The 24,575-nt window shown below is 33.5% G+C and overlaps 1 protein-coding gene across 1 annotated transcript; it reads right to left on the bottom strand.

Annotated features, from left to right (window-relative positions):
• Positions 1 to 46: 46 nt before the first annotated feature.
• LOC133323284 (endocuticle structural glycoprotein SgAbd-3-like) lies at positions 47 to 23,701 on the bottom strand. Its single transcript, XM_061532227.1, has 2 exons — positions 23,634 to 23,701; positions 47 to 323 (listed from the first exon to the last, which is right to left on the bottom strand). Exons 1-2 carry the CDS (start codon positions 23,699 to 23,701, stop codon positions 47 to 49), a joined length of 345 nt encoding a protein of 114 aa, XP_061388211.1.
• Between the last annotated feature and the right edge of the window lie 874 nt (positions 23,702 to 24,575).

Below are 24,575 nucleotides of genomic sequence, written 5' to 3'. Positions count from 1 at the left end.
TGCCTAAAAATACATGGTGGGTTTGATGTGAGGGTGTATCCGGCATTTAACGATATCTCTTTTGTTCTTTATCTGGGTTGTAGGGATGTTCTTCCAAATATTTCAATGTCTTCAATACTGATTCTGGAATTGGTGGTGGTGTGGGCAAATGAGCACCAACTGGACGATAGCCATTCTCATCGGCGGTATATGAAATGGAATATTCTTCGCCATCATCGGAAATGAAGGCAAATCTTCCCTGAATGGCCTCACCTTCATGATTGTCATCGACATGTTTCAAGATGCCATCTTGAGTTGCTTTCGAGCCATCTCCCAATTCGTAACTGCAAAAAAATAGAGAAGGAAGAGAAGAGTTGAGGTGAGAAAATATAGCACTAATTCGATACAAAATGTTTCGCTTGTTAGCGTATTAGTAGAATTGTTAATGACGTTATTAGTTAATGCCAATTAAGAAAACATTTTATATAAATTTAAAATTTTACTTTAGAACAAGATTTTGCTGGATTATCTAGTTTGTGTTAATGGTCTGATCAGAAAATATTTAAAATATATTCTTATATAAAAGATAAATTAATTTTATATGGTTTCAGTTCTAGTGCATACTGAAAATAACACAATAACATTGAACTTGTTATACATATAAAAGAGACTAAAATAAAATAAATTAGTAGAATGGTGCTGAATGTTTTACGTAAATAAGCAAAACATTTATGAAAGATATTTGTATTATTTATTACTTCGAGATCAGATAGAACATATATATAAAGGTTTATCGATTTCATCATTTCAAAAGTATTCAGTTTAAAGTCTGACATTGACGTCACAATTACAAAAATCACGATTTTTCCATACCCACATGTCGAACAACCTTTTTTTTTCAACGATGAAGCACATTTCTCACTCGGTGGGTGTTTTAATAAACAAAATTGTCGTATATGGGGTTTTGAGAATCCTCGACTAATTGAAGAGAGGTCATTACACTCAGAAAGCTACTTTGGTCAGATGGTTTGATTAGACCTTACTTCTTCCAAAACGACCATGAAAAGACTGTCATCGTCAATTCGGAGCTTTATTATCATATGACTATAAAGCAGTTTGCGTGCTATTGAAGAACACGACTTGGAGAATATGTGCTTTCAACAAGACGGTTCCACTCGAGGAATATCTTGTTTAAGCTATATCAACTGGTCACCAAGATCATGGCGGCTCCTGGGAATATTGTGTCCATGGACCTATATGAACATTTCCTGAATATATACGTGTCCCGGAATCCTATATTACAGTCACCGATTCTATATATGGGGCTGTGTCGAGGCTTGAAATTGATTCGTAATTGATCTGCGAAAATGGTCTTCACCCTTAAAAACCTGAAATACCTAATTCCAGCCACTTTAATAGGAAACTGCGACTGAAACCTTCAAAAAATCCAAAATGAGACACAGGGTGCCAAATTACAGTCACTTCAAAGGCTATATTTAGAAAATATTTTGTTTAAATGTATGACAGCTTCTAAAAGCCCGAATTTTACAAATTATAGCCACCTCTGTGGAAATATTCGGCAAATATCGAATGGATGGTTTGAGAAGTACAAACTAGTTTTTATCACAAAAATATCTGTCATAAAATAATGAGCAGACCTCTGTATTTACTATTCATCCATTTCGAGAAAGCTTTCTAAACCATATGAGTAGTGTTCAGCAAAAAGGGAATACGCCAAAAAATAATCCGATGCAGAACTCGAAAAACTTTATTATGCGGATGATATCTGTCTTCTCTCTCACCCAACATGCAGTTATAATTAGAAAACTTCTAGAGACTCGCTCGCAATGTTGGACATTTCATTAGTATGAAGAAAACTAAGGCCGTGAAAATTGACAACATCAGTATGTAAACATTATGCTAGAAGGCCTAGCAATTGAATACGTTGATAGATTCTGCTAGCTAGAAACCACTGTAACAACAAGATGATAATAAAAGCATTCTGACGACTGCAAGTTGAATGCAGCAGCTCACATATATACATAAGTTTCAAATATTCGAAGCATGTATACATTCAATACGGCTGTAAAACCTGGCTTGTTTCTGACACCACCACGCAAAAGTTACAAGCAAAGTTATAAACAGATGCTTCAGGATCAAATGCAGAATATTTTGACCCAACACCATAAATAACGTAGAGCCGTGGAACCCATACAAAAATACATTAAACTAGGAAATGGAGATTGGTTAGATAGATTCAAGCACAACACATGCTCTTCCATACTGTATTTGAATGTATGTGTCAAATCATCGTATCCCCTTTGACTGAAATTGCTTATACAGTTGTGGTCAAAAAATATGCAACTGAAATTGACTTTATGTAGTAATCTGTTTATTTAAAGTTTAAAAATAATACATTTTGTAAATTTACCCTGACATTTTTGGTATTTTGCTGTAAAATTTGTTGCTAAAATGGATAACACGATATTAGCTGGGTCAAAACATATGCAACTCTGACGAGGTAATTTTAATAAATCTTTAATAAAAAATGTAATATACGATCACAAACAACCAAATAAAAACAAGATTTGTATTGGAATTTAAAATGGACTTAAAGCACATTCAAAATAACCGACTAATACAACGGTACTTCCACAAATTCGGAATTTTTTGGGATATTTGGTACGTTTTTAAACCGAATTGGCTGTAAGTCAGTATTATGTGTTTTCATTATGTGGCACGTCTTCCTATCAAAAACCAGTAAGGATATGATACCCTTCACCACTTTGGGTACATACAAGAGTTGCTCATTGCATTTTTGGAGGACCATTGAATTGAAATCGGACGAAATTAAATGTGTAAACTACATAGATAATTGAACTAATTTAGAACAACTCATACACATACCATTTCTAAACATATAAAAAATGCACTTCAATCGGAAGACTTGTACAATTTGTAAAAAATCGAGCAATATATATGGGAGATATTTGACGTATGGGACGTATTTGTACAATCATTTGGTACGTTACAGTACAGTGCGCAGTCCAAAATTTATCTCGATCTGAAAAAAGCCTATTATTTGGTGCAAAACTTGTATGAACTCAGACGAAAATATAGAGTGGTTCAATTATCGTATATTTAAATCTTAACCGATTCAAAAAAATTTACATACATGAATCAGGACCTAATTCATTACAAAGTGCAAAATTTTGTCTCAATCGGACAAAGATTGGCAGTTTGGTACACCATTTTTTACATATGGGAGATATATCTAAATCTGAACCGATTTCAGCAACAATTCACGTGCGACAACCTGCCCCAATTTCGAAATGCTGTCCAAAGTTTTGGTCTCAATCGGACAATGATTAAGAGTTTGGTGCACCTTTCACATAAAATCGGACGAAAATAAATATGGGAGCTATATCTAAATAAGAAACGAGATCAACAATTCAGTACGCTGTACAAAATTTTGTCTCAATTGGACAAATATTGGATGTTTGGTGCACCATTTACATTAAATCGGACGAATATATATATATACATATATGCGAAATTTATCTAAATCTTAACCGATTTTCTCCTTAGGCCAAATAAGTGACCTGTACCAAATTTCATCCAACTCGGATCATAATATCGACCTTTACTTTGTACTGACGGACTTGCATAAATCGACTCAGAAAGTTATTCTATGCATATTATCAAAAGGAACCGTGGGTCTATCTCGATTCCTTTTGCCTGTTACAAACATAACACCCTATACCACAGTGTGGTGAAGGGTATAGTTATCAATATTCATCCACTTTAAAGCAGCTCCGATATTTTGGGGAGTTGTACCATATTTTTTATTTAATTTGGATTCAAATACTGTAACAAACCTTTCTACAAAAATTTATCAATATTGAAACATTTTTTACGCTAGCCCCCATTTTAATTGTATATTGAGGATTTTGAGCCCGTTTTTAATGCGAATTGGCTGTAATTACGTTCTAATAGTGTGTCAAATATTCCTACCAACAAATTACCATGGTACAGACCACGGTATGTATAAAGATACCTAACGATTACAGGTACTTCAAATGCCCAGCTCATGGTGGAGGGTGTAAAAGATTCGGCCCTCCCGAACGAAAAACACAACGACAGTGCAATGGGTACGATATTTTGCAGGTTTGTTTTAAAATTTGTATATGATTCCCTAATATATTATATATTAAAGTTCGTCCAGTCATATGATTTAAACGGATTTTAGATATTTTTACTTCACCGTTTACTTCAATTTAAAATCGGTAGGCGCACCTCCTGCATAAAAATAGGTTCATTATTACCAAAAATACCATTATCAATGCTTTCACTACTATAGATTTACAAATTGACCTTGATATATATACGTATTTTTATTTCTCAGAAAAACACAATTAGCACATAGTGTTCATATTTTTTTGCCAAAAATATTCTGTCATATTTTCACATAAATTTTCACTTCGTGTTTTTTTTTTGGAATTTCCAAAATAAATTCGACTTCCTGATTATTGATATTATTATTTTATATTGCAAATATTCGCCATATTTTTTATTTATGTGACCGCAAGTTTTCTATTTTAAGTTTTTGTTAATATAATATTAAGAGGATCTGATCATCATCACAGCATTGTTTTTTTTTCATTTATGGATAAGAGTATTTTGTTAACTTTCATGCTTTTAGCACTTTAAGAGTTGGTGGGTGTAATTTATTTGGCATTTTTGTTCTTGTTGATTTATGTTCCACTATATTATTTAAATTTATATTTCATTTTTTTATTTAGGGAATTTTTTTATTTTTTTTTTTTTTTTTATAATGCTTAATGGTAATGATATTTGCCATCATGTTCCACAATGGCTTCGTTTGAAATCACTTCGACATCCTTGGCAGATACAATACCGGCCACCATTAAACCGAACACAACAAATATGAGTTTCATTTTCTTTTAGATTTGGTTCGGAACAGCGAAGAGGATTAAATACCAAAACCACAGAAGATAAATATTTAAATTAATCGAATCGAGTCAAATGCACGAATGATACGATTTTAGTCAGCCAAACGAGCTTTTATACTAAAATTGTTATTAACTAAAACAAACTACAAGAAAAACAAAATACAAAAACAATGACCAAATAAAAATTCCTGAACCGTAAACAGAAATTTCAATTTTATAGAATGAAAAAATAAACTGTCTGAACTTGCTTGTTTTCGAAGATTTACTGGTGGTAGAGAGTTTCATTAATGATTTTATGCGAGAATGCGAATCGAAATCATTCAGTCATTTGTCAGGGTATTAGTTTTGTTTATGGGAATTATAAAGAGAATCTTCTTCTCCCAGCATCAATGATAGTTTCTTCTGGCGTCTCTTCGATTCTATTTCTCCCTCTCTGTGTTCTACAAATAGAGTGTGAATTTTAACACAGCCATAAACGGCAAAAAATCAATATTCAATAAATATTAAATATGGGGCATCTCATATCGAATGACCGGATAGCAAATTGTAGAATGACATAACGATAATATAATTATGTGGAATACAATAAATCACAAATGTATTACGTTCAAAATTCTAAAGAATATCAATAAAAAAAAAATAATTCTCCTAATAATTTTCGGAGAAATTATCGACGGTATTTACTAAGAACCGAAAATGTGATAGACCTCTTTTAAAAAAGTTCTGTCAATAGTTATTTATCCTCTATACTCTATACACCAGAATGTCGACATATATCCATATCAAATGTAAACTGAGAAATGAAGCATAAAATGAGCTATATTAAATTGAAAATTCAGTGCAAATATGTTTTCACTCGCCAAAAACCCGGTATGCCAATTTACAGAGCCTTAGAATGGAAAAATTGACCAAATATAAAAGAATAATATAAAAATAAACTAATCGAATCTAACTATGTTGGCCCATATTACAACCTATTATGTTGGAAAACTGATCAGCACAAAAGGTGCTTTGACCTCGTGTCCATTACTCCTAAAGGACGATTTTTTGTTGGAACCATTAATATAGCCTGCCTGAATCTCACCATTGATATCGATGATTTATGAATACAACGAATTAAAACAATTAAAAACCTCGTTATGTTCGCCCGTGGCGAAAAATACCGAATTAAGGGGTTATACGGAACTACCATAAATCATGGGCCAATATTGATAGTTTGTATACCCTCCACCATAAGGGTGAGGCTATATTGAATTTGTCATTCCGTTTGCAACACTTCGTAATATCCACAGGAAACCCCACAAAGTATACATATTCCTGAGCAGAATAAAATTCTATGTTGATTTATGCGTGTCCGTCTGTCCATATATTGAAATCACAATAGAGATCGGAATATTTAAGATACAGCTCTGAAATTTTGCACAGACATTGCTAGAACTCCTACGATGTTTGGTATTGCAAATGGAATATATCGGTCCTCAGTTTGAGAATATTGGACACGTTTTTCATACGAATTGGCTGTACGTTGTTATTTTGGGTTCTCATTGTATATCACACATCCGTACCAAAAGTATTAATATTGACCGAATTTTCAGGGTAGCCCCCATATAACGGTTCCCCTAATATTCGGCATTTTGAGGATTTTGGACACGTTTTTAACGGAATTGTCTTTGAATTGTTATCTCTTGAACATGGTGACTGTGTCAGGAATTTAGTACAGCTAGAAAAGTTACAGCATTGTCACAGCCCTCAAAGAACAAGTAGAAATGAGATTTCCAAATTGTGTTTTGTTTTGTAGACAGCATAATCTGGAGTATAACGGCACTTCTAACTTTTTGATATATGCGGATTGTGTCCATAATTCCAATCGAATTGGTTGTAATTTGGTACTATTTGTGTGGGAAACCTTTTCAATATCAGCTTTCCAGATATTTGTAATTTTGAAGGATTTAAATACATTTCTTTGTCTTTGTGTATATGTTTGTAACAGGCAAAAAGAAACGAGATAGACCCTTGGATCCTTTCCTCTATGGTAAATTGTAAACCAAGTACAGGTCGCATATCTGATCTGAATGAGATGAAATTTAGTATAGTCTACTTACTTGGCTGAAATTAGAGAAAACGGTTTAAAAGACACAAAAGTGTTGTTTAAATCGGTTTAGATTTAAATATAGCTCCCATATATTGTAAATATATATGGTACACCAAAGAGTATTATGTGCTATGCTGCAGCATATATATATATATATATAAAGATCACATTATTAATTTGGTCCAATTTCATGTCAATGTTCAAAAATGTTGAATATACCCGAAGTGGTGAGGGGTATCATTCAGTCGGCCCTGTCCGATTTTGCTACTTTCCTTACTGTTTTAATTTTCAAAAACTTGCTCACTGAAATTATTGTAAAAATTATTCTTTAATTGATTCGACTTCAATTCGTCGATCGTAGCATTTTGTTAATTTTGTCCTCGTTACGGCTAAAAAAATATAAGGAGGAGAATTGATTTTTCATATACAGTGGCGTGCAGAAGCGAGTACATGTTTGAACTTTGGACACTTTTTACGTCATATAAATAAGAGTAAAAATTCAAAGTAAATAATGTTGGTTGTATTTTATTATGTATTTTGTAATTAACAAAACAATCCAAATTAAAAATGTTAACTCTTAAATTTCTAAAAAAGAAACCAGTGAGCGGAGCAGTATAGTCGGACGGGGCCGACCATACGATACCCTACACAACTTCCATGAAAATCTAGCTTCTGTGGTTCTATATTCTGAGATTGGGCAATATTTCGCGATATTTGCACACTTTTGACTGGCTATAGCTCAGCCAATGTTACTAATAAACAGTACAGCCCCTCTAATTACTTGTCCGGATTCCCTTCACCATGGGTTGTGTTGTGATGTTCGGATTTTGATTCGAAAAGTACAAATAGTTAAGTTTTCGGTCCACTTCATCCGAAAAATGATTATCTGATCATCACCTAACATTTTAGGGGTTGTCCTTGACCATAACTGGAACGTCATGGAACATTTCAAAGCGATCAGCGCTATATTTCCGCCCTCCAGTGTGGTAATAGCTTACTAAATAATATATGAATACGTAAGCATCTGTAAATATTTATGTGTAACTCCCACATCCGAGTACCTACGACAATATAATTGGTATATATTTAAAGATCAACCACTCCTCTTGGATATACTATCAACTTCTCGGGTATATGTCCTTCAGTGGTAAATATATACGCTATAGAATACAAATTTTGTCATTTTTCACACAAAAGTTAAGGTCCATTTGACCCGCTAAATATTGACCGATCTTTATCAAAACAGGCATGCTTATTCTTTGGCCCGATCCCCTTCTCCATGCAAAAATTCGCGGTGTTTGGTTCTTAATTGCGGCCTCTGGAGCGACCAGAAAAACCGACAAAAATAAAGTTTTTTGTCCACTTCATCCCCTAAATATTAACCGATCTTTTCCAAAAACAATAAGGATCTTCATTGCCTAGAACCCATCCAACATGCAAAATTGTGAAGATTGGTCCATAACTCTGGCCTGTATCGTGTTTACAAATTATAATGGACAGACGGACAGACGGACACACATGTCTAGATCGACTCAGCTAGTGGAGATATGACGATCGGTATACCTAAAGCTGGGTCTAGGACCAATATTCCGCGACCTTACAAATTCTTGGGGCTGCACAAAGCTATAATACTCTGACAACATAGTTGTGTAGGGTATAAAAATAATATTAACCGTCAGTCTGTAGATGTTAAATTGTAAACAAAGTACAGGTCGCATTTATGGTCCGATTTGGATGAAATTTGGCAGAAGTAACTTATTTGGCCCAAGGACGAACCCTATTGAAATTGGGAAAAATCGGTTCCGATTTAGATATAGCTCCCATATATATTTTCGTCCGATTTAAGGTAAAAGGGGCACCAAAGAACCTCTATATCTTTCGATTTGCACGAAATTCGGCACAGAGTACTGAATTAGGTGCAGAATGATGCGTGCCAAGTTTCGACAAAATTGGCCCAGATTTAGATATAGCTCCTATATATATTTTCATCCGATATAAGGTAAATGGGACACCGAAGTCCCTATATATCCTTCAATTTTCACGAAATTTGGCACAGCGTACTGAATTAAGTCTAGAATGATATGTGCTAAGTTTCGCGAAAATCGGCCCAGATTTAGATATAGCTCCCATATATATTTAGGTCCGATTAATGTAAATGGTGCACCAAAGTCTCTATATATCTTTCGATTTGCACGAAATTTGGAATAGCGAACTGAATAAAGCCTAGAATGATGTGTGTTAAGATTCATGAAAATCGGTTCAGATTTAGATAAAGCTCCCATATATATTTTCGTCCGATGTTATGTAAATGGTGCACCAAAGTTTCTATATATCTTTCGATTTGCACGAAATTTGGCACAGCGTAATGAATTAGGTCTAGAATGATGTGTGTTAAGTTTCCTGAAAATCGGTTCAGATTCAGATATAGCTTCTATATCTGACCAAATGAAAAATTTAGTATCGGTTGCAGAATGACATGTTTATGGATCCAATTTCATTTTACTGCTCCTTTAAAGATGTGACGTCGGTTAGGGTTCATCTGTTGAATATACCAAAAGTGTATCATATAGTCGGCCCCGTCCGAAATGTAAATGTATCCAATGTACACACATATACTCGCTCCTGCTTGCCATTTGGGAGGTTTGATATTGAAAATAGTGTATATAGGTCAATGTTTTGAAATATCTTTCACATAACGACATTTTGGGTTCTCAACAGGTAATATACCTCGAAGAAAATTATATAGACCATCCATTGTGCCAAATTAAATCATAATTCGATAATAAATTATTAAATTAAATTATTAATATTCTCTTAAGTTACAATGGATCTATGTTGTTACCACTGCCACAGTAAAAAAATTAACATTGTATTATATTTGATCCATATATAGAAATGCTAACAAATTTCTATATTCTACCATCAGCCTCTTCCAAAAAGTCCGCTGTATATCATGGCCAAATGTCTAAGTTGGTTCTTATCGACAGGACGCTTCATCACGAAATCCACAAATAACAATGTAAATCATAAGTGGACATAATATTTTATAGAATTGTTTGACTATTGAAAATTTATCTTTTTATACCCTACACAACTACGTTGTCAGGGTATTATAGCTTTGTGCAGCCCCAAAAGTTTGTAACGCAGCGAAATATTGGTCCTAGACCCACCTTTAAGTATACCGATCATCATAACTCGACCAGTTGAGTCGATCTAGACATGTGTGTCCGTCCGTCCGTCTGTCCATTATAATTTGTAAACACGATACAGGCCACAGTTATGGACCAATCTTCACGAAATTGCATGTAGGTTGGGTTCGGTCCAATGAAGACCCCTATTATTTTTGATAAAGATCGGTTAATATTTAGGGGATGAAATGGACCAAATACTAAATTTTTGTCGGTTTTTCTGGTCGCTCCAGAGGCCGCAGTTATGGTCCGAACTTCGTGAAATTTTACATGGAGAAGGGGATCGGGCTTAAGAATAAGCATGCCTGTTTTGATAAAGATCGGTCATTATTTAGAGGGTCAAATGGACCCTGACTTTTATGTGAAAAATTACAAAATGTTTATTCTGGGGTGTATATACTTGGTCCTGAAGGACATATTCCCGAGAAGTTGATACTATATCCAAGAGGAGTTGTTGACCTTCAAATTGATACCAATTATATGGCTGTATGTACTCTGATGTGGAAGTAATACTAGTTAGGTAAAGGTGACTATGTGCATAATATTATATTACTCCATTAGAGGACGGAAATGTCGCGCTGATAGCTTTGAAATTGTACATGAACTTCCGATTATGGTCAACGCCTATAGTTTTCGGTGAGATTTCATTCAGGGGGTGCAATGAACCGAAAACTTTAATTTTGTCAGATTGTCTAGTCGCTCTTGAGGCAACTATTATATGCAGAACATCGCATATTCTACAAGGTGAAGGTGATGTGAGCAAATACTTAGAGCGGCTGTTTAGATGATGATCTGTCAATATTCCGAGGGTCAAATCAACCAAAACCTAAAGTGACATTTTTTTATTTTACGGCGTAAAAATTCACTTCAAGAAAAAAAAATGGAAAATATGCCAGAGTTAGAAAGTGAAGTTGTTGATCTATAATCGGTAAAAAGGGTGCAAATATCTCGAAATATTGCCCCGGCTCAGAATATAGAACCGCAGAAAGTTTGATTTTCGTGGTAGTTGTGTAAGGTATCATATGGTCGGCCCCGTCCGACTATACTGCTCCGCTCACTGGTTTACATAATAATTTATCTTTAAAATTGTATTGACACCTAGTAGGATGGACAAAATCTTCCCGGAAACTTGGATCAATATTGATAATTCTTTGTAAGGAGATTTTGAACTCACTGATCATTTAAAATATAAAATTACAGCCAAATTGGTTGAAACACGTGACCAAACCCCCAAAATACAGAGGAGTGGACCAATATTGACAATTTTAAGTAGGATTCATGCTACCAAATAAAACAACCAATTACAGCTGATTAGGTTGAAAAACGTGCCCAAATCCCCAAAAATGTGGAGTGCAATTATATGGAGGCTTTTCCGAAGCTTGCACAAATTTTTAAGGAACATTTTCTACTCAATGACCATCCAATATATAAAATTACAGCCAAACACCGAAAATTAAGGAATTACCTGGATACTTGCCAATATTGACAATTTTAAGTAGGATTGACAATTTATTGACAATTTTAAGTAGGATTCATGCTACCAAATAAAACAACCAATTACAGCTGATTAGGTTGAAAAACGTGCCCAAATCCCCAAAAATGTGGAGTGCAATTATATGGAGGCTTTTCCGAAGCTTTAGATGATGATCTGTCAATATTCCGAGGGTCAAATCAACCAAAACCTAAAGTGACATTTTTTTATTTTACGGCGTAAAAATTCACTTCAAGAAAAAAAAAAAATGGAAAATATGCCAGAGTTAGAAAGTGAAGTTGTTGATCTATAATCGGTAAAAAGGGTGCAAATATCTCGAAATATTGCCCCGGCTCAGAATATAGAACCGCAGAAAGTTTGATTTTCGTGGTAGTTGTGTAAGGTATCATATGGTCGGCCCCGTCCGACTATACTGCTCCGCTCACTGGTTTACATAATAATTTATCTTTAAAATTGTATTGACACCTAGTAGGATGGACAAAATCTTCGACAAAAATTCTTTTGGTAATTTGATTTATTATGAATTCTAAAATTTTTCCCAAATAGCAAGTTGACTTTCAACTTTCATATAATATGTATTCATAGATGAAATTTGTTGGAACAGATATTTAATGTGGCTCCAAACATAGTTGTCAAGGTCAAGAATAGAATAGATTGATTGAAAATAGAGATATGTCATCTGGAAATTGTGGGCGGATACGTACAAATAATTTATTTTAGTCTTCCAAATTTATATTTTCTGTTTTTTAGTTTATTTGACTCCATGAAAATGGTTCTGCAAAAAGGAACGGATGTATATAAACATTTATAAACAAATCATAAATAAGAATGAAAAGAAAGTGAACAAATTGTATAATACGATAATATGTGCAGATTTTATGAAAATAACCCGATGAAACTATTTGTATATATTAACAACATTAATAAACTAATTTGAATAATACAAAAGATTCAAATTTGATGACGATTTTTACGCTGATTTGTTCAGTGTTTGTTTCTTTTTTAATTTGGAAGAACGGACAAGAATAACAAAACTCTATATTTTTGTTAGTTTAAAAAAGAGAGGAAAATATTTATTTTGAAAATAAGTATAATAAAAATTATATTTTATTATATTTATTTTCAAAGTTATTGGAAGAATATAAAAAAAATCGAAGAGATGAGGTGCATGATTAAAGATTTTCAAATAAATAAGTTAGATTTAAAATACCACAAGCACCAACATCGAATTCGAAGTTTCAGAAATGAGTCAAAAGTGTCGGACGATATAAGCAGAGAAATCAATGAGTTTACGCAGATTGACATTGGACAGAAGGCCGTGATCCGTATCACTGTATCACATTTTATGTCAACCTAAACAAAAAATATATAAATTAAAAAGGTCGTATTAACCCTATTAAATTCAATACCAAATTGATGTCAATAAAATTTGCTAAAATATCTTAAAAAATCCTCAGTCCTGCAGTTATTCACAGCCCCATAAAATTTTTTGTGATACCCAATGACAACAACATTTTTAATTATCCATTAAAATAAAACAAAAAATAAGTATATTGCCCTTTAATCTGAAATTCAATTTTTATTTTTGGCAAGGACGAATGATTTTAATTAAACTAAAAATGTATGTGCTGTTAATAATATTTCACCTTGAATTTTTTTTGAATACTAAAAATAAGAACAACATTTAAATTTACCGCTGGATTTCGATTAACATAAACATTTTTCATATTTTTTATGTATCTGATTGTATAAAGCAAAATATCCCATTTAATGGCATTGTTATTTTATTATTTTTTTGCAAAAGATGAGACAAAAAGATAGAAACATTAACTGGTAATAACTAAAAAACAAATATTCTTATCATGACTGCAAGACAATATTTTTAATTTATGTGGGTAAAAATGTTGAAAAACGGGATTGTTTCATTTTGGGGTTTTGTTTTTGCCGTTATACCAAACTCGTGGAATATTTCGTATTTATCATATTTTTTTATAAAAATAATATAAGGAAAAATAAATTTGATAAAAACTAATTGCTAGCCATTAGCAAGTGACTACCACATTTTTTGTTGGATTATCTCTCCTAATAAAGATAAATAATTAAAGAAAAAACAAAACAATTAGAATGGATCACAATGGTTCTCAGTAGAATGAATAAATAACGGCAAATATACTTTGCATCCGGGTATGAGAAAAATATATTTTTTTTGTGGGAAATGTTTAATTATTTTTTAGAAATATTTTTCGTAGGAAACCATTTTGTCAGTTCGGTGCTCAAATGAAATTTGACGTTAGATATATTGAGAAAATATATATATATATATATATATATATATATATATATATTTTTTTTTTTGATTTCATTTATTTTTTGTACCTCACACAACTATGTTGTCAGGCTATTATAGTTTTGTGTGGACCCAAAAGTTTTTAAAGCGGCGAAATATTGGTTCTAGATTCACATTTTGGGTACCATTCGTCATATGTCGACAAGCCGAATCTAGACTGTCGATCCATCCGTCGGGTAACGATCGGTTTATATTCAGAGGATGAAATGAAACTGAGCTAGGAACTTCACACTACCAGAAATTTGTATGGGAGCCATTCAAAACATTGGACCTTTTTTGAAAACTTTCACATGGAATCCGAAATGTCAAATTACAGTCACCTTGTGGTTAACAGCTGCAAAATACCGCAATGGATGCAGTCCTTCTTTATATGGGAGGCATGTAAAATGATGGATATCGAAAATCTTCTGTAAAGATGTGTTCGCCCTTCAAGAACATAGAATTTCAAATATCTTGGGAAAATGTGGCTAAAACATTAAAAGGACCGAAAGTTGAGTGGGACTACACTGTTGCAAACACGGAATGTCAAATTATAACCATTTTGATTGGAAAATGCGACTATAACTACAAAATACCAAAAATAGGTGCTATACCAAAATGATAATTTTCTGCAAATATGAATGCCAGCCTTCATAAACCCTCAATGAATTTAAAATCCTTCGAAATACTGAAAATGTATTGGAGCCATTATTTGAAAGCTATAAAAGACATGAATCCATATTATATACATATGTATGTATATCTTCTATCTATATACATAAAAATTAATTGCTGTTCGTTAGTCTCGCTAAAACTCGAAAACGGCTGAACGGATTTTTCTTAATTTAGTCTTGAAGTGTTCGTGTATCTTAAGGGAAGGTTTAAAAGGTGAAAAAATTTTGAAAATCGCGAAAAATTTGCAAAAAAATATTTTGAAGCATATTTGCATTTCCGCGAATTTAGTATCGAGCTATATTGATAGCACCACGTCGTAGTTGTTATTTTGAGGTATTTTGGGCGAAAATTTGTAGCGTATCATTCCTTTAAGCCAACATTTGTCATTCATTGAAATTTCAAAATATGTACATACATATGTATGTATTTTTTTCAAATTCGATTGACATTGTATTGAAACATTTTTTGGGGGAATACAAAAAATAATTGAGAAGTATGTTATTGAATGTACGCGCGATCATTGTATGTACACGTTTTCCATAGAATTCAGGTACATTTTAGGACTAATGCAAGGATGGAAAATCAGAAGACATTCTGAATCGAGTTCGTGGCCATACAGGGTATTCGGATTCTAAGATCCATGCCTTGATTAATTTGTTTGAAAATAATAATATGAACATGTTGTTCCTTAAAGTAAATGAAATGTTGATATGCAACGGGAAATATAAAATCAGGTGGTTATATGCCAAATCGTTTTTCAATATCTTTGGACTTATAAACAGAACACGTCGCATATATCCCATACAAAAAATGTGTATCACAGAGAAAACTAATATACGAGATATTTTCTTTGCAAAATTCTATCATTAAGTTCTGTTGTAAAGAGAACAACCGACAAAAAAAAAAAAACAGCAATATTAGAAAAATAGCATAATATCTAATTTGATGGTTGTACCAAAACCTCCGTCCGATGTTACCTATTCGTATTGAACATGCCAACTACCGATAACACTCAGGTTGGAAAACGGGAGTAAGAACCTTTAGATATAGTGCATAACTTCTGGGATGATGTTCTGCGATCCGTTATGCCATTATATGGGTGCTCCCCGGAAACTTGGATCAATATTGATAATTCTTTGTAAGGAGATTTTGAACTCACTGATCATTTAAAATATAAAATTACAGCCAAATTGGTTGAAACACGTGACCAAACCCCCAAAATACAGAGGAGTGGACCAATATTGACAATTTTAAGTAGGATTCATGCTACCAAATAAAACAACCAATTACGGCTGATTAGGTTGAAAAACGTGCCCAAATCCCCAAAAATGTGGAGTGCAATTATATGGAGGCTTTTCCGAAGCTTGCACAAATTTTTAAGGAACATTTTCTACTCAATGACCATCCAATATATAAAATTACAGCCAAACACCGAAAATTAAGGAATTACCTGGATACTTGCCAATATTGACAATTTTAAGTAGGATTGACAATTTATTGACAATTTTAAGTAGGATTCATGCTACCAAATAAAACAACCAATTACAGCTGATTAGGTTGAAAAACGTGCCCAAATCCCCAAAAATGTGGAGTGCAATTATATGGAGGCTTTTCCGAAGCTTGCACAAATTTTTAAGGAACATTTTCTACTCAATGACCATCCAATATATAAAATTACAGCCAAACACCGAAAATTAAGGAATTACCTGGACACTTGCCAATATTGATAATTTCAAGTACAGATATTCTGTTGTAAACCGTGCCCAAGATCTTCAAAATATGGAATGTTTATTGCTATCGTTATATGAGCGGTACTCCGAAATATGTGTAAATATTGATAATATGTGGTACGGATATTTTCTGCTCAATTACAACCCATTCTGTTGAAAAATCGTCAAAACTTCTCATATTGCGAGGTACGGTTATATGGCTAACCTAAATAGTGAACCTAGGAGTAGTAGCAATGTATGTGCAAATTTCAGAGCACTATCTCAAATCGTGGAGGGTAGAAAAAGCTAACTTACTATTGGGCTATCGTTATGTGAATTATACATCATCAATATTGCTATGTAAGACAACGTTTGCCGGGCCCGCTAGTATATATATATATATATATATATATATGGAAAATGTGGCTTAAACCTTCAGAATATCGAAATAACAATAGAACAAGTGAAAAAGCGTTAAGTTCGTCCCCTTAAGCGTTAAGTTCGTCCCGGCCGAAATTTGGATACCCTCCACCATAGATATACTGATAGGTACTTGAAATGAAAATATAGGGAAAATACCAAAAAGTGGACTCATACCGACATTTCTAAAAACCGAATATGTATACCCTGATACAAATTTCAGAAATTTTTAATGGATAATTATACTCTCAGCCTTATGGCTAATGACACGGTGAAAATGAGCCTCATCGAAAAATTGGTTCTAGACTCCATGTTTCTTTGGACCAAATTTGTTTTCATCCAAACTTTACCCATCTTATTATTTCTTCCAAACTTAATTCATGTTCGAAGATGGGGAATATCAGTCCGCTCCATCTGGTTCCTCTCACAGAGGGACTAGGCCTAAATGCGGGTTATAGTTCATATATAGTTCATTATCTAGTTTTTTATCTCGATATCCTCCGCAGGTGAAACGATTGCAACAGAGTCTTAATACTAAACCCAACGCGAAATAAATTCGATAACTATTTTAATATAAACAAGTGAAAAAGCGTTAAGTTCGGCCGGGCCGAACTTGGATACCCTCCACCATAGTTATACTGACAGATACATGCAATGAAAATATAGGGAACATACCAAAAAGTGGGCATATACCGATAATTCTACAAACCGATTTATGTAGTTCATTATGTACACCAAATACAAACTTCATCAATTTTTAATGGGGATTTTTCCTAAAATCTGTAAAATCCAAAAAGTGGACTGATACTGATAACGCATGGTAGAGTATAAAATCCTCAAACTACTGTAATTTAGATTACAAAGTTATATGAGGGTATGGCTAAAAGGGGAACAATATTGGTAGTGAATATTTGGGGATTATGATCGGTATTTGCCAATTGTGAACCCAATATTTTAATTGTTTATCTCAATTCTTTCCTTCAGGAGGTGCCTAAATTTGAGTTTTTTATCACAATATCTTTAGAAGGCGGAATACTTACAACATATGGCTAAATAGTCTTTGTAGGGTAAAAATTGACTATTCCCCGTAACGCAACACACGGAATAAATCAGATAACTATTTTAATATAAAAAAGGGGGTTATATGGGGACTACCCCTAAAAAGGGGTGAATATTATTAATTTTTGGTGGGGAGATTTGTTACCATATACGACTACAAAATACTAAATTTCAGCGAATTCGGTTCAAAAACGCGCTCAAGAACCTCAAAATATCGAAAATTGGGGGTACCCTTATATGGGGGCTACCCGAAAAAATTGACCTATATTTATAATTTTTTCTGGAGAGATTTGCTACCCAATAAAAACCGAAATTACTAAATTACAGCCAATTCGGTGAAAAAATCCGGTCAAAACCCCCCAAAAAACTGGAAATTGGGAGGTACCTTTATATGGGGGCTACCAGAAAAAGTGGGCCTATATTTATAATTTTTAGTGGGGAAATTTGGTACCCAATAAGAACCCCATGTACCAAATTTCAGCGCTCAAGAACCCTAAAATACCGAAAATTGGGGGTACCCTTATATAGGGGCTACCCGAAAAATGGACCTATATTTATAATTTTTAGTATGGAGATTTGCTACCCAATAAGAATTCAGAGTAACGAATTTCAGCGAATTCGGGCTAAAAATGCCATCAAACCCCTCAAAATACCGCAAAATTAGGGGTACCCTTATATAGGGGCTATCCGAAAATATGGACCCATATTTATAATTTTTAGTTGAGAGATTTGCTACTCTATAAGAACTTAATGTACCAAATTTCAGCGAATTCAGTTGAAAAACGCGCTCAAGAGGTATGCCTAAACGTGGACCGATAAAGACCATCTTCGAACTTGACCTGCCTGCAGACAGAAGACAACCCTATGTAAAATTTTAGCACCCTATCTCAATTTCTTCAGAAGTTAAAACAGACGGACAGAAGGACGGACGGACATGGCTATATCGTCTTAGAATTTTACCCTGATTAAGAATATATATTTTATAGGGTCGGACATGAATATTTCGATGAGATACAAACGGAATGACAAAATTAATATACCCTCCATACTATGGTGGAGGGAATATAGAAAATTAATATGAAGTTTGTAGGATCTTAAATAGCTCCAATTTTTAATCATTGTATAAATATCTTGCATGTTCTATAGAATATTATATATATATACAGTGGCTCCATCGAATAATCGGACAAGTGGTTGTCAGATATAATAACGCTTTACATTTCAAAAAAATTGTCTAAATGTGTAGTTTTTTCGCTTTTATTTACACATTACTTACTTATATTTCTGAACAATACAAAAAACAACAACTTTCCTAGTGATAACAGTAAATTTCGCCAGAAAAACAAAATTAATTCAATTTATTGTGTTCAACGCAAAATCGGACAAAGCAAAGTATCAATGGTAAAAAATGCAAAAAATCGAGAAACTAATATTTAGTTGCATATTCTTTGTTGTCCAGAACGGCCTGTAAACGCTTCGGTATTGATTTGACCAAATTCTGACATACCTCCGGCTCTATGGAGTTCCACGATTCCAGTAAAGCCTCCTTAAGCTGTACTAAGGAGTTAAATTTTTTTTCATACACTCTCCTAGCTAATTCTTCCCAAAGATGCTCAATTACGTTAAGGTCTGGGCTCTGTGCAGGTGTTTGTATATGTTTGGGGCAGTTATGGATCAACCAAAGCTTTGCTACACCTGATGTGTGCTTGGTATCGTTGTCTTGATAAAAGGCAAAGTTGTTCGCGATACCCAATTTGTCTGCACTTTGCTTTACATTTTGTTTTAAAATGTTGTTTGGTATTCTCATTATTATAGTCAGCATTTGGCTTACGCCACACATACATCTTCCCATCTGATCCGTGCAAATTAAACTTGCTTTCGTCAGTAAACAGAACCTTAATATAATGAAAACTATCAATAGAAATTTATTTTAAGATGATCTATCATCAAATTACCTGCTTCCAATAATCGTCTGGTTTTAGTAAAAACTCCTTGGCATATTTTATACTACAGTTTTTATTTTTAAGGCTAATAAATGGCTTTTTTCTTGCAACTCTCCCATAATAATTATATTTATGCAATGTATTGCGAATAGTATTTAGGCACACATCTTTTCCAGTGCGAGTTTTTAAATTTATTTTAAGTTCTTTTGCGGTTTAAAATGAATATTGTTTTATTTCTTTTAATATCGAACGCTCTTCTCGCTCATTTAATATCTTCCCTTGACCTTCTCTGCTTTTATTGGTCAATCGGAACTCATCACGGAACCTCTTTATAATGTCGTGGACAGTAGATTTACTCATTCCTACCAATTCGGCAATTTCTCTTACTGTTTTATCTTCATAACTCAATTTATATATTAATTGCCTTATTTCCACACTGGATTGTTTCCCTTTTGGAGCCATTTACATTTATTTTTATTTAGTATTACCACTTTCTTGGTCTAAATGCAATTTACGAATGAATATGACAAACAAAATACCGATTTGAAGTTAATATTTGCATAATAACGGGACTTTAAACATTGATACTTTGCTTTGTCCGATTTTGCGTTGAACACAATAAATTGAGTTAATTTTGTTTTTCTGACGAAATTTACTGTTATCACTAGGAAAGTTGTTGTTTTTTGTATTGTTCAGAAATATAAGTAAGTAATGTGTAAATAAAAGCGAAAAAATTACACATTTAGACATTTTTTTTGAAATGTATAGCGTTATTATACCTGACAACCACTTGTCCGATTATTCGATGGAGCCACTGTATATATTAATATATTAAGCACAGATATTACAGATTTTAAACGGGTATTATGTCTTTGTGCATATGTTTGTAAAAGGCAAAAGGAATCGAGATAGACCCATGGTTCCTTTTGAGAATATACATGGATGAAATTTGGCACAAGTTACTTATGTGGCCCAAGGACGAACCCTATTGACATTGGAGAAAATCGGTTCAGATTTAGATATAACTCCCATATATATTTTCGTCCAATTTTAGGTAAATAGGACACCAAACTCCCTGAAAATCATTCGATTTGCACGAATTTTTGCACAGCGTACTGAATTAAGTCTAGAATGACGTGTGCTAAGTTTCGTGAAATTCGGTTCAGATTTAGATATAGCTCCCATATATATATATTTCCTCGATTTTAGGTAAATGGTGCACCAAAGTCCCCGCAAATCTTTTGATTTGCACGAATTTTGGCATAGCGCACTAAATTAAGTCTAGAATAATGGGTGCAAAGTTTCGTGAAAATTGGTTCAGATTTAGATATTTTCGTCCGATTTTATGGCTTTCCATTTTGGTATAGCGTACTGAATTAAGTCTAGAATGATGTGTGAAAAGTTTTGTGAAAATCGGTTTAGATTTACATACACCTCCTATATATATTTTCGTCCGATTTTAAGTAAATGGTCACTAAAGACCCATATCTAGGTCGATAGACACAACGTACTGAAATTAATATAAATTTATCTATGACAAGTTTCCTTGAAATCTGTTCAAACATAGATATAAGATAGCTTCCATATATAATTTCGACTTATTCATGTTAATTGTACACCAAATAATCAATGGGTGTCTGATTGAGATTAAATTTTAAACAGTGCAGCATACCAAATAGCGTATATTGCTTTAAATTGATTTACAAAATTTAGCATATGTTGCAGAATGACAGAATTGATGTTTGTCGGTTTAGATATAAAGATCACATATTTAAGTTCGTCCGATTTCATGTCAATGTTCCTTCCAACTGGCGACGTCTTTTAGGATACATATGCAGAATATACCCAAAGTGGTGAAGGGTATCATTTAGTCAGCCTAGTCCGACTTTACTACTTTCCTTACTGGTTTTAATATGGCTTACAGCACGTATACTATAGATTTTTGTAACTCAAATGGCTTTGTAAAATGTGTTGTTAATTTTTATTAAATAATAAATAATAATATTGACGAAAATGCGATAGAAAAAATCAATTTCTGGTGATGTGTGTGGATCTGAATTTCAACCAGATTTATAGCGTCGATAATTATCAGGCTATGACTATGGCGCCGAATGTGTCCCATCGAACGTACCCCGGGTAGGGGCACATTCGGCGAATTTGACTTTTTTTACAAAACTTTAAAAATGTTTAACTAATACTAATTTATTAATTGTTTATGGTACTAGTTTTTATAATTAAGTATCAGAGGACAATAACCAGCCATAAAGTTTTTATATCTGTTGTATAAGTACTGAGATAAAGAGCTCTAAACAAAAAGTGCCGAAGGTGCCCCAGTCTGCCCTACTACATGTGTGGACAACTGTAAACACCATATAATCGTTATATACTTACAAACAACAGCAGATCCTAGCACATCAGATTTAACATCCACAGCAACCAAAATAAACACTTTTATAATGACCGTTTGTTTTTAAATATTCAAATATTTGAACATCAGAAAAATATAACGATGTTTCGAAAATAAGGTTATAAAATCAGTTTGGAAAGAATTATCAGATTTGAACCTTTGCAGAGACAAAACTACTTTAATATAAAATTTCATATATATTCTAATTGGAGAGTTTTCTATCAATTCTAATCAAAAATTGTCCTCCGTGTTATGTGGTTTTGAACGCGATCGTGACACTGTGCGCTGTGCAAAATGTTGTCTCAATCGGACAAATATTCAATTCCATTAAATATATATAGGAACAATATTTAAATCTGAACCGATTTTGTACATAATGTTCATCATTGGACCAAATAACCTGCGCCAAATTTCATCCGGTTCGGATTGTAAATGCGACCTGTAAATTGTTTATAATTTAATTTAAATGGACAATAATACAATACGAGTACGTATCAAATGTTAAACTTGAAATGATGTGTACTATACTTAATATTCCTATTTACGTCACAACTGACTCAACATAAGATTTACGACATCTGACACAATTTTAGGCCATTCAAAACATCAATATGAATATTGAAAATAGGTGTGCCTAAATATTCATATTGTGTCATATCAATTTAACTAATTTATGTTATGACACTTATTAATACTTCCGTAAACAAATGTGTTTCAATAATCCTCAACAAAATATTGGACCTAGACAGATATATTTGAAGCTTTCAAAACATAAAAACAAAATATTCGAAATGACTGTTTTGACAATACAAATGATATATTGGGGATTAGCATTATCTCGCTAAAACTTAATTTATTAGTTACACATTAATTTTAAATGTCCAAAAAGACAACACGAAATAACTGTTTTGTTGGTTGGTCGGCCACCGTTGGAAGAATTCTGAAATTAAAACTGGTAATAGATGGCAAAGTGCTACCTAATTCGTTGTATGTCGATAATTAACTACTTGTTTTATAGGTGTTGAAATTTAATTGGAAAATTATTTATCGAAATTTGTTTTGGTAGCTTCGCCAAGATAATAAAATATGAACTTTAATTTAAAAATAAATTAATATAACGCCAGAAAACAAATAAAATAATTATTATGAAACAGATACTTTGAATGTGTGAAATTGCTAATGAGATATGTATCATTGTACTCTAAAATTTGTATGTATAAGTATGTGACGAACATTTAATACCCTACGTTTACCCCGTAGTTTAACATCCTGCAGAGGTTTAGCTTAAATACAGGGTATTAATTAAAGGAACATGATCAATATATAGGAAACAATATTATGTTAAATCCTTACTACATAGACTTACTTACTTAAGACCATGTTCGGCAATGTTGTCTTCCACTTGATATTCATGGCCTTCGCCTTCTGCGAGAGCCATCAGCTGGTTCGCTTTTATATACCCTTTGAGGCATCCTCATCCATTCTCACAACATGACCTAGCCAACGTAGTCGCTGCAGCTCGACACGTCTAACTATGTCGATGAAAATATGGTAGAACTCGTGGTTCTTTCAACGGCGATATTCAGATCATTCGGAGAATTTTTCTCTCAAACACTCCAAGAGCTACCTCATCTGTTTGCGCAAGTCCCATTCTTCTGATCCATACACCAGCACGGGTATTATCAGCGTCTTGTAGAGTGTGAGTTTGGTCTTGCGAGAGGTGGTCTTGTCTCTAAATTGCTTACTTAGACCATAATAGCATCTATTGGCGAACACTATTGTCCTCCGAATTTCAAAACTGATGTCATTAGTTTAATTAATGGGGGGTAACAAGGTATATAAAATCTTTGACTACCTCGAAGCTGTAGTTCTCAAGTTGATCCGGGTCTACTGGCGTCTTGCGCATACCATCAGCTTGGTCTTCTCGTCGTAGGCGAGTAACATGTGTTGTTTGGTGTACAGAGTGCTATTTCTGTTCACCTTTGCCACTCTTATGGACTTTTCCAGCAGGATGTTAAAAAGGTCACACGACAAACTGTCACCTTGTCTGAATCCTCTTTCGGTCCTCTTTCACTGCTGATCTTGTGGCAGTTAAAGTTATTCTGAATAACCGTATTCATTTTGCAGGAATGTGAAGAACTGGTCAATGGTCAACAATGTCTTTGACCATTGGCTGCAGTTGTTCACACAGCACGCTGGATAGCACTTTATATGCGATGGGGAGGAGACTTATTCCTCTATAGTTGGCACATAGTCTTGACTAGTTAAGTCTTGAATAGTTCGGCTTGTAACTCATCGGCACCTGCTCTTTT

The sequence above is a fragment of the Musca vetustissima genome, unplaced genomic scaffold, assembly GCF_032173495.1.
Source record: "Musca vetustissima isolate MV318-11 ecotype Yass unplaced genomic scaffold, APGP_CSIRO_Mvet_v1 utg2546, whole genome shotgun sequence".
In the NCBI taxonomy this organism is placed as follows: Eukaryota; Metazoa; Arthropoda; class Insecta; order Diptera; family Muscidae; genus Musca; species Musca vetustissima.
The sequence above is the reverse complement of the archived record's forward strand: the minus strand, read 5'-3'. Positions and strand labels throughout refer to the sequence as shown.